The sequence below is a fragment of the Epinephelus fuscoguttatus genome, linkage group LG22 (assembly GCF_011397635.1).
Source record: "Epinephelus fuscoguttatus linkage group LG22, E.fuscoguttatus.final_Chr_v1".
Classification (NCBI taxonomy): domain Eukaryota; kingdom Metazoa; phylum Chordata; class Actinopteri; order Perciformes; family Serranidae; genus Epinephelus; species Epinephelus fuscoguttatus.
Genome location: NC_064773.1, coordinates 31,216,652 through 31,233,736, shown reverse-complemented (window position 1 = coordinate 31,233,736; position 17,085 = coordinate 31,216,652). Strand labels below are relative to the sequence as shown.

The 17,085-nt window shown below is 39.5% G+C and overlaps 1 protein-coding gene across 1 annotated transcript in view; it reads left to right on the top strand.

The window, feature by feature from the left end:
• The window catches only part of large1 (LARGE xylosyl- and glucuronyltransferase 1), a 157,869-nt gene that overhangs the window by 61,017 nt on the left and 79,767 nt on the right, over positions 1-17,085 (top strand). The window contains exons 3-4 of the mRNA XM_049566449.1: positions 5,605-5,903; positions 11,623-11,705. Of these exons, the coding sequence (XP_049422406.1) occupies positions 5,605-5,903; positions 11,623-11,705 (382 nt within the window). The remainder of the gene's footprint in view (positions 1-5,604; positions 5,904-11,622; positions 11,706-17,085) is intronic.

The window sequence follows — 17,085 nt, the reverse complement described above, 5'->3', positions numbered from 1 at the left end:
CTGTCATATAGGAATCAATGTCCTATTGGCACCTAGGTTTAAGTTAGGTCTTAAATGAAGGGCATAGTTTCAAGGGCATAGGGTTTCATTTGAACACTGGGGGAGAAACACGAACCCAGGGGTTTTGGATCCACCCTGACGAAATGTTGAGCTCTATAAGCACTTAATTCCCTGAAAGCTGGTGAATATTTCTGCATCAATTTTTGCCTTTTCTGCATAATTGTTTTGTTGGAAGGGTCTTTAATTTCATCAAAATAAAAGTAATTTGCTACTTTTATATTTTATTGGGTACATGTCCGCTGTGGGCGGCACGGTGTTGTAGTGGATAGCACTGTCACCTTGCATTAAGAGGGTCCCTGGTTCAAATCCAGGGAGGGGGGTTTGAACCCAGGGTGGGGAGCCCCCCTCTGCGGAGTCTGCATGTTCTCCTCGTGTCAGTGTGGGTTTTCTTCGGTTACTCCAGCTTCCTCCCACAGTCCAAAGACATACGGGTTAGGTTAATTGATAACTCTAAATTGCCCGTAGGTGTGAATGTGAGTGTGAATGGTTGCCTGTCTTTATGCGTCAGCCCTGCAATAGTCTGGCAACCTGTCCAGGGTGTACCCCACCTCTCGTCCAATGTCAGCTGGGATAGGCTCCAGCCCCCCCGCGACCCTCAAGAGGACAAGGGTTACAGAAAATGAATCAATGTCCCCTGTGTCGCCCCCAAAATCTCCTTTGAATGCAGGTTACTGTCTGTATTTTTTAATTGCAAGATTTAGATCTTTTTCATTTCTGACATAAAGCACATGAAGCAGATGAAACTCACAGTTTCCTACATCAAATTATATACAAATTATGAATTTAACAGTTACAGCACATGCAGGCTAAGCGTGTATTATTAAACGTAAATGACCTGCTTGTGGTTGTCTCTTACATGTAAATAATGTATTGTTGTTTTTCCTTCACTACTGGGTAAATTTAATTAATATGCAATTCTGAGGCTCTTGTTTGCATGTAGATGATGAGCTTCATGACAAATACCTAAAAGCCAAATGAATTGGCTTGGCTGCATAAAAGACCAGGTGCATCTGCTGCCCTGAAAATGCCATATGCAATCTCTGAGCAGCACAAACAAACGGCCATTGAGTCCAGTTCAGTGGGATTAGGCCCAGCAAATCCACTCTGCAAATTAATTACAGCTTGGCTGAAATGGAGTCCAGAAGGTGCTTTGGTTCTGTGGGAGAGGGCTTAGTGGCCCTCCATGCTTGAAGGGACCCATGTATACACTTGCTTCCTTCACATATGGCCACAGAGGACAATAAACCTGAAGAAAACAAAAATGTGTCAATTCATTAACACATTTTGTTAAAGAACAACAAAAACCATAACCAATGAGAAGGTTTGCAACATTACCTCCATCCAGTCCAGCCATCTTCACACATAAAAAAGGTGAGAAAAATAACACCATTTACATGTGCTGGAATTTATTTTTTCTTTACATTTTGTCTGTAGGCCTGCTCAGTACAGGGATGTTTATTTGACAGCCTGTATCAAAAGGGGAGCAAGAACTCCCGCAGCTGGGTGGAAGCAACTGGTTGTCAACTGAGATGACAGATGGTATCATGCTGGAGAATCATCTATTTCCCAGCACTAATCAATACTTGTAATTCGAGCCATAACACCTCTGGGTCCTTGCCATAGTGTACAACCTGGAGTTCTCCAAGGCTGTCTGTTTTCCCCACTGAGATTGTCAAAGGAGAACCTATTGTGTTCTTTAATGATCTTCAACCAAGGTCTTCCCCTTCCCTTTGGGAGCGGAGGTTTCTAAGATCGACTGAAGAGAGAGAGTTTCATCTTCTCTCAAAATAATTCATCTCTGCCTCTCCATAGCACCAGTTCTCAGGCTATGGTTCAAACTCCCTCTACCATATGCAGAGGAATCTCCAAAATACATCAATAAATAAACTGTCCCTAGTTAAATAGGGTAGGCCTATGCTACAGTATTTAAACATCTTTCATAGTGGTGGTACTTAGAGCCTAATATTTTCTGAGGTGGTAGACTGTGTATTATTTTTGAGAACCACTGCTCTACAGGATGCCAATTTGCGATTCCAAGGAAAGAGACAAAGCACATTTAGGTCCTCCCCCCCACCGGAGGGAAAAACAATCCATAGCTCCCCATTAACTTTTTATTGCATGACGGTGCTTCCTTGTCATTAACGTCTGCTAGCAAACAACAGAAAAATGACTGAAAGCTGCTTTGCGGTGGGATGCACTGCTAACATGTTAAAGAATACATAACTATGTTTTTAAAAGCTACCGAACTGAAAACTGAGCTTTTAAGCAATAAGACATGAGGCATCAGCAGGAACATGTGGGAAAACTGTGCGGTTCTAACACTCAGTATTCCTATGTGCAGCAAGCATTTTGTTAATTTGGCCAGACAAAGTGTTGAGGTTGAAGCTAACGCTAATGCTATGTAAGGCCTGGTTTTGAACTTTGTTAGCTGAACTGAAGATCTTTTCCCGTGTTCCAATCCAATAGTTTTAAATTTCGAAGTATGTCACTGCCAGCCATGTAGTGGGACAATTTCTCCAAGATAAGCAAGGTAACGAGAAAGGACACCGAGACGGATAGACAATGTTGAGTTTGTAAATGTAACTTTTCCTCTCTAGTAGACACAAGGTGCTAAAATAATCCATTGACATGCCAAAAGCTACAAGTATTTTGTTGGATTGTCAGCCCTTAGTTGCAAATTGTGGCGCTGATAGTTTTTCCCTCCACTGTGTATGGTTTTCAGAATATGACGCATTTTGTTGACACCACTCTCCCTCTGATTGGCTAGTATTAAATTGCCTTCAATGGTTTGATTGGTTAGATTTAGGCAGGAGGACTAGGTTTGGCTATGGTCAGGGTAAGATTCTTAGTGTAGGCCAATCAGAGGTAGAGTAAGGCAGTGTAGGGGGGTCATTCCTTCACCACCCTAAGAAACACAGATAAGTATACAGGATTCAAGGTTGCCAGGGCTCAACAGTAATGATTGCCCGATTGCCCGGGGCAAGTAAAACTCAAGGTCGGGCATGTAAACTAACACCTCACTTATCGGGCAAGTTGCTAAAAATAGTAAAAGTTAATAACTAATTGATAAAATAAATGTATTATAAAACGTGCTCTTCTGCTCTGATGCAGCGGTCTCTCTGCCTGAAGTCACAGGCACAGCTGTGTAACAATGTCCTGCCCACAGCCCCCATTGATATTATATTGTGCGACGGACGCTTCATATAATAACATAACAATATACTATTTATGATGTTATGTCATCGTGTCATTTCTGTCACTACATGGTCACGCGTTAACAATTCTGCTCTGCTCTCTGTATCGCACATGGCGGAGTTCCACCACACACACAGGTGAGCATGCTAGAGTGGCTCGGGACACATTTTCCTAGATACACAGAAACATCCCAGCAGGCTGTGCTTTGCAAGCATACAAAAAAGTTTCACACATGTGAAAATTATTTTTCATGCGTGTGCTTCACCTCCCCTGCTACAACTCCATCCTAGGGGAAACACTGCTGTGTGCGTTTTGTGCAACAGGTCGATGTGGTAGTCTACTGGTAGAGTAGAGAGAGAGCTAAGTAGTGTTGAAGTACAGTAGGACAGGGCAGAGAGATGGAAGCAAAGTATATTAAACCCAGTGTTAATACAGCAGAACTGGAGAGAGGGGTGTAAAATAAATAGAGGTGGGCATGGCTCAAGTAGGGCGCAAAATTATAGACGGAAAACGGTTGACAAATTTTTCACTTTAAGCCCTGACACTGTCATTTTTGTGTAGAAATTAAGCTACAATACATGACATATGTTGTTTTAATTAATAAATACAGTGTGAATAAAGATTATATAACATGAAAATAACTGCAGTCTTTTTTAATTGATAGCCACTTAAATTAAACAATTTTTATAGGGCAAGTAAAAACTGACTTCGGGCAAGTAGATCTCTGACCAACTCGCCCGACCGGGCAAGTGAAAAAAAACCTTAGCGTTGAATCCTGGTTGCTAAAGCAATCAGGGAAGAACAGAGGAAATTGCTACTGACTTGGATTAGATACACAGAGTGTGGGCTTCCCTGCTGTACTGACAATATTGATTGAAAGATATCTGTGTGCTCCCTGAGAGATATGTAAACACTTTGATCCTAAAAACACTTTGATACTAAAGCCCCATATACTGAAGTAATATGAAGGACTGTCCTTTGATAGAGAACCCCAATAAGAATCTGAGTGCTTCAACCATTAAAAATAGTCAGTCTTCTTCATACAGTGATATAAAGCACATCATGTTGCATCACCTTTTGATCTGTGGCCAAGAAAGCCGGTAAAACAAGGACAGATAATTTTCAAACTGAGCTTGCAGCAAACTGAGTTCTTTATGAGCTATATTCAGTCAGGTAATCTCATGAAGAGAGACCTGGGCATAGCAGAGAGAACATAACCAGAAAAACAAAAAGCACATAGAATATGAAGAACATACAGCATCAGAGAAAATAGCAGACTGTACAGATTGGAAGTTAAAGGTGTAAAAGTGACCAGTGGGATGTGACATTCATGTTTTAAAATAGTCTGTAATTTATTTAAATCGTAAGGTGCAAATAGTGGAAGGCAGTTATCCAAAGTGCAGTATTTACATGAGAGGTGACTAGAGTTAGACACGCCTGAGATTTGCTCTGGTAAACAGTAGTTTTAAATATCAAAAGTGATATTTAAAGGCCTTTAAGGCCTTCACACACCGGGGGTATGATGAATAAATGACAAGAAAATGCGAAATACTAGCCTGCAATTTTTTTGCGTCATCTGGTTAACAGTTATGTAGTGTGTATTTTTTATAAGAAAGGTAAGAGCAGAAGGAGTGGATCTAGTATGCACTATTATAAAGAGTGAAAGAAGTAACAAAATGTACTGTCTTGGTTGGGACTAAAAGCCTTTGTGTTGTTGTTCAGTGAAGGCACACATGTTGTCCTTGAGTTCATTGCTTTCATAAATTTTAGTCCTGTTTTTATATAATACAGAGTGTTGAGGAAAACAAACCATCAACAGTTCCAACATTGTCGTGACGTTGTGACGTGAACTCTGTTCAACACTATATGATTGGTTGATGGCTAAAGTTGTGATGTGAAGGTCAGGAAAATAGTCCTCAATCTGAAAAAAATTATGTTGAGTTTTTCGCAGAAAAAAACTGATATAATGTAGTTCTATTACTGTTAGTATCAGATAATAATATTTGTCTTTTGTGGAGCGAGCTGCATTAGAATAAAGGATATCTTTGACTGTACAATAATTTTCTTGTTCTCAAGACAGAAACATGCTTTATTCTGACATGAGGAATTCTGTTTATGCAAAGTGGAATGATGTGTTCTTGAGAATAAAGAACATTTCGTCTTGTTGGCATTTAGCACAAGCTTGAGATTTTTCAGAGATGTCTGAAGACATATTAACGCAGATTGTGATCTCCAAGGAGGTTGTTTTGAGACCAACAGTAGAGATTATCTTTGTTTTATCAGATATGCATGAAATAAGTTCTGAACAAAGTCATGTTAAATCAGTTTTTTCCTGTCTCTGCTCCACAGTGAAGCCCCTCCCCCTTTCTCCATTGGAAGCCCAATCATCAACGCCGGTGGGTGGAGCCGGTGAGCGTCAGGCCTTAGAGCTGCGGGTCCGGGCAGTAGAGGAAGAGAACCGGGCACTGCGCCGGGAGCTGAGCCGGCCACCCAGGAGTCCATCTGCGCGCCTTCCAAGCGGTGGTCACCGTGGCAACCAAAGCCGAACCCATTCAGAGGAAGGCACCGGCGACAATGAGGGCCAGAAAGCTGCTGCAGTGGGAAACAGCTCAGACTGTGTGCAGCAGCCAGTGGTGGATAAGTGTGAAGTGAGATATGTTTAATGTACATTTGCAATAGTACATTTTAGAGAGAAAAATTCTATTCTATTCTATTTTCTTCAGTCATGCTTTCCAGGAACCAGGTATTAGCACATAGTGAGACCTTATTATAGCTTGGCTTTAGCCTCCTATTAAACTAATCCTCAGCAGTGATGGTGTTGGTTTGCTGTCAGGATATGGCTCCCTGTCAGAAGGCTGGATAATGTGAGCGCTTCAACAGAGCCATGCTGTGATCCCCACACTGATAGTACCTCACAGCACATCACCTCTTAGCTCAGTGGGTGTTTGTCTGGATGACAGGAATAGCCTGTACTTACAGGTAGTCAGTTGTATTGGTACAGATTCAGGGTATTGGCTCAGATTGGATTTAATTTGTAAAACAATAGATGCCACTTTACCCAAAACTACAGTTAAATCATTACCAACTAGAAACCATAATTTACCAGAACAATCCAGAAACATGGACAATAATAAAATAGCAGTCCACAATATAAGAATAGGCAACAAAGGACCACATTGTAATACACAAGTAAAAGGAGCTGACAGGATTGCATTTCACTGGACTTGTAGCTTGTGTGACTTCATGTGACATGATTGATTGATCAAACTGTTGTTTGTTTTCCCTAGCTTAAAAAACTTAATATAATGTTTTAGAAAAATGTTATAATTTCTTCACATTTTCACAGAAACCCTCTGTTATAAACCCTTGGTGACTTATATTCTATAACCTGAGCAGGCACAATGCTTGTATCTCTGTTAGTAAAATACTGTTTCTTAAAACTAATAGTTTTTTTCCAGTAATAAACACATGGAAAACTAGGAAAGGATTTATGACACATGGCACTTGTTTTGTAACAAGTTTAAGGGGGCAATTATGTAAATTAGATATGGTAATTAGATTAGGAATGGGGTCATCCAGTCAGTGCAGAACCTTGATTTAATATCTGAGAACACACTGTGCATTTTCATACATGTGCCTGATGTACATACATGAGATATTGCAGAGTGAACTGTGTTGCCATTGAGTGAAAAATATGTGGCGGGGCCTCTTGAGAACATTGTGTACCAGGAGAAAGATACAAGAGAGAACAAAAACAAAACTAAATGGATCTGATAAATTACTGTAAGTGCTGATCAAACATTTACTAAAAACCATTAAGATGCACCCTGCTTAATAGTACATTTTCATGTTCCTGTATTGTACAGAATAAGACTGCACAGAGTAGTAACAGGAGGTTCAGAGCTGACTGTCCTCCAACACAGACACACACCCTGTGCTCTCTCACTGGCAGGTGTGTGATGTGGGTGTAGTGCTCGGAGAGAGGATATGCCCTCAGATGGTTTCTTATCACCACCTTCTACTTTCCTCCCACATCAGCTGTCACTCACTCCCAGTTCTTGGCTGGAGCCAGGCGCTGTTCAGAAGCCAGCTGACCGCAGGGAAAGCAGAGCTCCTTCAGTCTCACTGTAGCACCCCTCCAGCAGTGCTTGAACATGACCCGTGCTCATTTGGAGGGTTAGCCCGCCTGCCCTGACCCCTGCAGGGAGATAACTGCAGAAGCTCTTAGAGGGGGAGAAGAAAATGCACATGGAGTTTTGACATGTCAAGCTGGCATCAGGGAGAGCTAAAATTGGAGCCATAACCCAGGGCTGTAAGGGCTGTGAGGAGATTGTTTAAACCAGCAGAATGTTAAAACTAGGCTAAAGGAAAGGGTAAATGAAAGAAATACATTAAGGAATAAATTAAAAAAATAGGTTGTTTTTTACCAAGACATTGCTGTATTCCTTGCTGGAGAAAGTGCCACAAAGAACGATTGTTTTGTACAGAGACATAGCTGTGTTTCTACCAAGGATAGTAGCACAAAAAGGTTTTTTTTGTCGAGACATTATCATGTTTCTACCAGGGGTAGTGCCACAAAAACAGTTGTTATTACCAAGACATTGCTGCGTCTCTTGCCAGGATGTTGCCCCAAACAACAGTTGTTTTGTCCTGAGACATCGCTGTGTTTCCACCGGGGATAGGGCCACAAAAGGCTGTTTTTTTACTAAGACATAGGTGTGTTTGTTGTCGGCATAGTGCCACAAAAATATGTTGTCTTTTACCGAGATATTGCTGTGTTTCTTGCAGGGGAAAGTGCCACAAACAATGGTTGTTTTGTTCTGAGACATCGCTATGTCTCCACCAAGGATAGTAGCACAAAAAGTGAGACATTGTTGTGTTTCCACTGGGGATAATGCCACTAAAAGCGGTTGTTTTTTTACAAGTGCTAAAAAAAAAAAAAAAAAAAAGCGGCTGTTTTTTTACCAAGACAAAGCTGTGTTTCTTGCCGGGATATTGCCACAAATGCAGCTGTTCTATACTGAGATATTGCCATGTTTCTTGCTGGGATATTGCCACAAAAGCAGCCATTAAAATAGTAAGACCTAGCTGTGTTTCTTGCTGGGATATTGCCACAAAACGCAGCTGTTTTGCACTCAGACATTGCAGTGTTTCCACTGGAGATTGTGCTATGAAAAGACATTTTATATCAAGACATTGCTGCACTTACAACAGAGATTATGCCTCAAGAATTGTATTTTAAGCTTTCACTGACCATAACCAAGTGGGGTTTTTTTGTGCCTAAACCTAACAGGGCTTTAACCACAGCGCTACTGAAAGGTGACGTTTTGGTTTACACACTGCATAATTATGTACAGATGTAATGTATCCCTGGTTTGTTTTTTCTTTCATTTATGATCAGTTCTACAGGGTTCATTTATTTGTTATTTTACAACACAGGTAGCACATTAAAATAAAAGTAGTACCCCCTTCACAGTACACACACACAGAACATAGCAACCAATATACAGCTATTTAAATTCAAATAAAATAAAATGAAATAGAATAAAACATATTATACAGTTTCTTATACACAAGTCCTTATATAGACTTTGGTTTATGGTAGGAATGAGGGTAGTGCAAAATATCGTTGTATGGTGAGGTGCAAAACCAAGCCACTTGCCAGAAGAATTATCTGGAAATAAAAAAACAGAATTAATTAATGTTTTACCCCCAAAATACGGAGGTAATTACAGGAGTTTTTCCAGCTTTGATTAGCGTCTACAGTCTTCTCAATCTCCCACTTCTTCTCACAAAGCTTATTACAGAGATTACTCTGTGAGCGTGGTACTGAAGGTGACCCAGGTGAGCAATACAAATAATTCTGAGCATCTTCTGTCTGGATTTTGGTGGCTGGGCAGTCAGAGGACACCGTTAAATATATTTTAATAACAAAATGGAGACTATAAAATTTAGGGGGCATGTCCCTCTATCCCCAGTGGAAATTATGCCTGACAGCATTTTATCAAAGATAAAGTCCTTTAATGAATAACAAAAATTAGTTTTTAATAACCTAGCTGTTATTTCTGTGGTTTTGACCATCAGTCCTGTCAGCTGTGATAAGATTTTACAGACAAACTTCATTGCTGGGTGGCAAAGTGACTCTGCTAAACATAGCTTTACTTTGGATTCTACCATATTTTTAATTTAAAAGGGCAGTTACCAACTTTATATGTCACAATTAATTCCCTAGTTATGAGAGGTACAACTCATTCCGTTTCTGAAAAATAATTTTAATGATGTCATAGCAAGGTCATCAGGACAATGGGTGTTTGGTCTCAAAAACTTTAAATTTATAACACAAAAGCTGTGGTACAAATGAACGATGTGTTCAGTGAAGGTCTAATGAAAGACAATATTATGGGAAGTGTAGCACCTAGCTTTGTCTTGGAAGACCCCAGACTTTATAGAAATGCAATGCTTAATAGCTGAAGTACCACTTTAAACAAGGGAAAGTTTTCAAACTGGTAGGCGGACAGGTGGATGTTGGTGTTCTGAGAGCAACAGAAAGTTAGTAAGTGCAGTTTGGCCCCTCAGTTGTAGCTGCAGCAGTGGCTATGACACAGCTCATGGAAGCAACTCCTTCTTGGAGTCATAACTTAGTAAAATCTGAACAGAGACGTGATACATATTTTTATGTATTATGTTTTCCAGTTGTCCTTCTTCCATTCTTGTGAATGCCATATCTTAAGAATGCCTTAAGGGAAATTCTTCAAATGTAGCTCAAATGTCCAATAGTATGCAATGATGAACTGATCAGATTTTGGTGGTCATATGTTAAAGGTCAAGGTCAGTGTGACCTTGTATGTCTCAGTCTTAAGTCTACGCAATATCTCAAGAAAGCCTTTAGAGATTTTTTTTTTTTCCCAAATTTGTCTCAAACGTTCACTTGGACTGAAGGATGAGCTTATTAGATGTTGGTGGTCAAAGGTCAATGTGAGCTTGCATTCGTCTCATTCTCATGAACGCAATATTTCGCGAAGCGTTAAGGGAATTTCTTCAAATTTGGCAAAAACGTCCACTTGAACGCAACGATGGACTGATTAGATTTTGGTCATAGGTTAAAGGTCAAGGTCACCATTATTCGAAGACATGTATGAAGCACAGACATGTGTATTAACTGTAAGAGAAACCTAACTGGTGTACGGAGGCATACGACCGTGGGGCAGTAATTCTTGTTTGAGAGTCAGGTAACTTACACTTTCCAGGGGTTTAATTATCTTTGTCCACTGCATACAAAGCTTCATAAATCTGCTTAGAAATATATCTGTATGGAGCAGACTGTGAAGGAGACAGTGAATAGGCTCAACAACAACAAAACTGTTATGTTTCTGAAATAATTAGTACATTTTTGGGGTTGACACATTCTTTTTCAGCCAGTGGGGTCGCAAACTTTCCATTTTGTTTTTTTGTTTTGTTTTGTTTTTCTTGCCTGTTGGTTTGGAGTTTTTTGTGGGTCCGTGAGCGCAGCACAGGCAGAGCTCCTGTGTTTTTTCCCTCAGCAGCAGTTTGTAGAGTTTTGAGTTGCAGAATAACAGTGCAGTATATGTATTTCAACAGTGCACCTGATGAACAGTCCAGTTCCAAAAAATCAAAACGTAGTGGCAAATGTTTTACACATGGTGGGCCGCAAAAATAAATGACGGTGTGGGAGACCCTGGACGTTTAAACAATTATTTTGAAATTTAAAAAGGGTGAAAATGAAAGTATGAACAAAGTTGATATTCTAACTGTCCTTTGCAAAGCTTCATTAGATCTTGCAGAGCTACATAACTTATGGCTCAACTTTTTACATTCTATAGTGCATGCACAATTTTGTAGCTCATTGAAGAATTATATTGGTCATTTCTGGCGCAGTCACTTTTGGTTTCAAGTAAGTGGTTCAGATAATTGCTCTGATAAAAGCTTTGAAAATACTAATTAGGTTGTAAAAAGTTTTCCTTTAAACCTGTCTAACTGATATACTTTACAACAAAAGGATATCCCAAGGGAGTTTCTTTTCCCCAGCAGTTTTTGCATTTGTGTTAATGAACAAAAAGTCAGGCAGCAATGGATTGTGGGCTAAAATGTGTTGGCATCATAATAGTTAAACTTACCAGGAATGTGAGGCTGCAAGGCAACAGACCGTAAGTAGCTGACCTGTTAGGACTATAGTTTATCAGAATTTTATACAAAGTACTTTGTGTTTTATTCAAATGACTTTCTTTAAACTTTTTTGTTATTTCTACACAGTGCAGAATTAATTTCTCCCTTTCATAACCTTTTTTGTTTCAGTGTATTCTTGTGATCCCTCTCTTTAATCCTTTACTCTTCTTGTCATCTCCACAGACCATCCACGTGGCCATCGTATGTGCAGGTTACAACGCCAGCCGAGACGTGGTGACACTGGTTAAATCTGTCCTTTTCCACAGGTACAGCAATGCTCTTTTTTTACATTTTACCCTTTATACACCATAAAATGACATTTATATACAAGTCTTTTTGCATCTTTATACATGTGAAGAACTTCCAGGCTAGTAAAAAGGACTGGGCGTCCTACTGGGACTAGGCTTTTAATTGAAGTTTTAAGGTAGTTATTTTAACCAAAACCATGATCTTTTCCGAAACCTACCCAAGTTTTCTATAACCAAGTGTTTTTCTTTCTCTAAATCTAACCTAACTGCGACTGTTGTACAATGAAACTGCGATTGTAATTGACATTGCATTGGCATGTTTTCATGTTAACACATTTCTTGCCCACCACCACATAATGAGTTGTTATGAGGTTGTGTCCATTTCACATATTTCTGTCAGACTGTGTAGTTATACAATAACGTGCTGTAGATTAAGTATTTGATGGATATCAACTTTGGATTTTGGCAACTATCTAGCGTTACCCAAATGAAAGGAGCCTCTTTAATGGATGTTCTGAACCATTTCCCTATTGAATGGATGAGTTGCATCTCTGCCATTACTTTCAGCACTTAAACATAAAATACCACCTATTGTCAGAGAGGCAAAGGACCTCTGAACAAATGAGAAAACCTGTTAATGTGATAAAGTAGGTGTCCTGTTAGACCTGAAGGATGGAAAAGACAAACCTGCATTTCTTTCAAGCTGACGTATGAGCACTTAAATACTGTGAAACATCACTTGATGTTCAGCGGGTGCCATTAGTCTTATGTAAACATGAATAATGAATGGTTTATTGTACATTGGAGATGGAGGAGCCATTAGTAATCAGTCAGTGTGCATTCAGCATCACAGCTTCTAACGGCACCACTTCTTAATTAGCTCTGGAGTTGCAGGTGAGTTAATCATAAGTACAATGATAATTCCATTTTATACTACTAGAAACTTAGTTTTAACTCCTGCTGGTAGATGCACCTTTAGACTGTCATTTTTCTTTTTAATGACCAGAGATACTTAAGATGCACACTCTCTTTCTATTGTTTTATGGCTAAAGATTTCTGTCAGGTTGAAACTATTCTCTCTGATAGCACCATAGGGGTTTAACTACAGTTGTGTTTATTCATAAACATGCTAATGTTTATTATGATGAATTCAAATAAGAATCAAATCCAACTGGGTCTTGCTCATAAGTGAATATACAACTTTTTGAAACCAAATGAGGCAATTTACAATGCAGTTCACAACCCTTTTTCTCAGTCACAATTCGTTCAAATCAAATGCCATAATGTTACTGCTACAATCTCTGTAATGATGTCATTGTCCCAGATGGGATATCCAGGCATATCCATATATCTGCTAGAAATCATGTAAAAAGATGCTTTGTAAAACTGATTTGCCTTCATGATCCTCAAATTTGGATTGGTCTTTAGCATGTAAACACACCTAGTTGGAATGGTGATGGTTAAAGGCAGCTAATACTGCATGACTTTTCAAGGTCTAGATTTGCCAAAAGCTAAAACAAACAAAAAACAAAACAAAAAAACAACAACAATGTCCGTACCATTCTCATCAACACTCTCTCTCCCAAGAACACCTTTGGGGAATTTTTTAGATTTGCCACAAATGTCCACTTTGACTTAAAGATGACCTGATTAGATTTTGGTAGTCAAAGGTTAAGGTCACTGTGACCTTGTGTCCATCTCAATTTGGTAAATGCAATATCTCAAGGACGCCTTGAAGGAATTTCTTCAATGTTGGCACAAACATTGCCTTGGACTCAAGAATGAACTGATTAGAATTTGGTGGTCAAAGGTCACTGTGACCTCACAAAACATGTTTTTGGCCATAATACAAGAATCTATATGCTAATTATGACAAAATTTCACAGATATGTCCTATACAATATAATGTAATGATGACATTTTATAGCCAAAAGGTCAAAGGCCATTTTACTGTGACATCATAATGTTCTGCAATAACACTTTTCTGGCCATTATTCAGCATCATAACTCAGGAACAGAAGGGGAAACATTTGGTCAGATACTGAATTGGTTACACTAGTCTTAGGTGTTCACCTTGGAAATGTGCTGATTGTATAGATCAGATGTAGGCAAGCTGTGGCTCCAGAGCCGCATGTGGCTCTATAGCTCCTCTCCAGGTCCCTGTGGCTTTGACAAAAAATTATATGGAAATGAATAATTCTTACATTATCCAACTGTAAAATTGTGTTGCCTTTAGACCAACAATGCTTTGTCAAATAAAATGTACACCATACATCTACAGCATGGCACTTTTCCCTCTAAATTTTGCCAAACCTCAATAGTGGTATCTATTCTGGGGTTCAGCTAGGCTAGCTAAGACCAATCCAAACAAAAAAAAAAAAAAAAGTCCTGGGGAAAATTCTGGCATTTGTTAGTCCATTGACAGATTTGAATGCTTTAATTGCCAACATTGCAAAGTGTGTTAGGGGTGGGGGGCTCCTTTGATAGTGAAATATTCATCATCTGTGCTGCTGGGTTAAAGATGTGTGTGTAGCATCAATGTTTTAGAATTTGTAGCTTCATACAGCTTCAAACATCCATATTTTAAGCATTGCCTCCTGTCATGGCTACAGTGTGGATAGACATGAATGTAAACTGTAACTTGACTGGCTGGCATAGGCATACAACAATGAGGCAGTTATTCTAGTTTTAAAATGTTTGTCTAAATGTCTGATTCCCTAGTGAACATGGGAGATCTACAGTGTCTAAATTAAAACATCCATACAGGACATAAAAAGAAATACAGTCCACATTCTTATATGTATTTCTTTTCTTATGTATGCACTGCGTCATAGTTACAGTTTTGATACACAAGACTATCACATCAGTTTGATGATTTTCATTTAAATCATGTAGAATTTTTCAGAAAAATAGTCCTAGAATAAAATAGTAACAGGTGTGAAGAAATTTGCAGGACAGTCAGATAAAAGACTAGACCTCAGCATCACTGTTTTCCATAGATTAGGTTTACAATATTGTGCTCCATTTGTAAAGCTGTCTAAAGAAAAAAGTATGACGCCTACCTAAAGGATGACTCATGCAGCAGAATAGTGTTTACAGACTCCCCCCTCCTTTATCAGGTGATTGGCAATGATATGAACAGAAATGGCTTTTCTTTCTTTCTTTTTTTTTTTTTTTTTTGTCGAGGACAGGTCACCAGCGGCATTGCTAATATGCAAACCACTACAGGCCCTGTTTAATCAGGGGGGATGTTTAAATGTTGACTCACTGTTGTTTTGCCGCTGAGTGACAAATATGTGAGCGGACAGACGCTGGTGAGGTCAGCCTGTCGGACTGACATCTGATAGTGTTGGGCATACCGCTGAATGACAGAGAGGATGGGATGGGACATTGATTGTCAAACATCACCTAACCCTGCGATTAGCTGACCTGCAGCTTTTATCAAACAGTCTCCAGCTGTATTTCTTCCCTGTATTGTCGATTTGTGATGAATGTGCTCAAAGGAATATACTATAAATTTCCTATGAAACACGGTTTAGATGATCTATGCCGTAGTTACTGTACTATACTGTCAGTTAATTTCCAGCAGCCGTATGTTGTTTGGCCTACACTGTAAATCAAAAATTTGTCACCAGTTCATCTCTTGCCTCAGTGATGGAGAGCCCTGTAGAATCGCTCTCACTGTGTGACTGATGCTGTCCCGCATGAAAGATGGCCTCTTTCTGCTGTATTCAGTCAGACAACGGGGCTTCTCATCATTCTGATATGTCCAACAGCAGCTGTATATGTCCCTGTCGAGATAATCCCAGACCAAAAAAACAACAGCATTGGGCGTCTGTTTAAAAGTTTTAAATGACCTTTGTGTATTTATTCCAAATAAGTGACCTGTGGCTGTACAAATGATAATGTTTTCTGTCAGAAGCAAAAGTATTAGTAATAGACATTGTTCCACACCACAAAACCTTTTTTTGTGGTTGTAGGGTGGGCATGCAAAGTGTCTGACTTTGAAATGGGAGAACATGGTCTGCCTCCCACCTCCTACCAACAGCTAACATTCATTTCTTTTAGTCATGCCCACAATCTTTCCCTAAGCTGAATAAAGTAGTTTTAGTTGCATAAGCTTTACCAGACAACCTGAATTGTTGGTTGTGTCAGCTTGCTGGTGGGGGAACCAGATCAGAAAATGCTCATATAGGTCATTTTGGAAGGCAAAGACAAACCACTTATTTAATGGTTAAGGTCATTACAAAGTCATTACAGAAAGAGCTGCTTTTAATGTTGCTGATGGGGAAGTACTCAGCCATGTATGTGAAGGTTGACAATCATGAATTGATGTTATCCTAGTGCTCTGGTTTCCTGTTCTGCATTATGATGTGATACTGAAAGCAATTATAATTGTGTCTATGTTCATATAAACCACACCAAACATGCTGGGTAACAACAGCCCAACTAAAAGATTCACCTGCAAGTTTCAGAGAAATACACTGCTGTACCCTGTGGATGCACCAATGTGATCCACTGCATTGGTATCGGCATTGATACTGACCTTATTTAGCAGATTGGGTGTTCACTAATAAGGCTTTCACATCAGGGACTTGGATCCAGATCCAAGTACAGCTGACCACAAGTCAAGTTCATTTGATTAGTGTGAATACTGTGCACTGTACTTAAGCCTGGTACAAATACCTTATATGAACAGCCTGAAATGTGAGTGATCCACATTAAATAGTAACTTAATATTCATGTAGTTTAATTGTTTCTTTATCAGTGCCATTGTGAGATTCAGTCTTTCTGCTATCAGCTACATTTATTCAGTCAAGTTTGGCTGATTGCTCAAATTCTATTGCTAAAGTCTTTTCTGGTAATATTGCCATATTTACAGTCAGCCCAAATTTCATTCCAAAGTCATCAGATACGGATGCTTTGTCATGCCTCTCTGCATCTGATACAGATACCGAGGGCACTCTTTGTCATCTTTATGAGATGCACCAGGCTTTCAGCTAACTCCACTGGAAACCCATCCGCGCAATATTTGACATTTAGAACAACTGACGTACTAAAAAAAGCTGTTTGTGTCCCATATAAAACCAAAAGTCAATTTAGTTTTACCTAATGTCACGTAAGTCAGTGTAGTTTTAACATAACGTGACCTTACTTACCTCCATTGTATACTTACGTCACTCACATGAGGCATTTACTTCATGTTAAGAACTTATTTAAGTCTTATCCAAGTCTGAGGCCATGGCCCTCAGCCGGAAAAGGGTGGATTGCCCACTCCAGGTCGGGGGGGAGGTCCTTCCTCAGGTGGAGGAGTTTAAGTATCTTGGGATCTTGTCCCGTAAGGATGCCTTCCGGACGCCTCCCTTGGGAGGTGTTTCGGGTGTGTCCAACCGGGAGG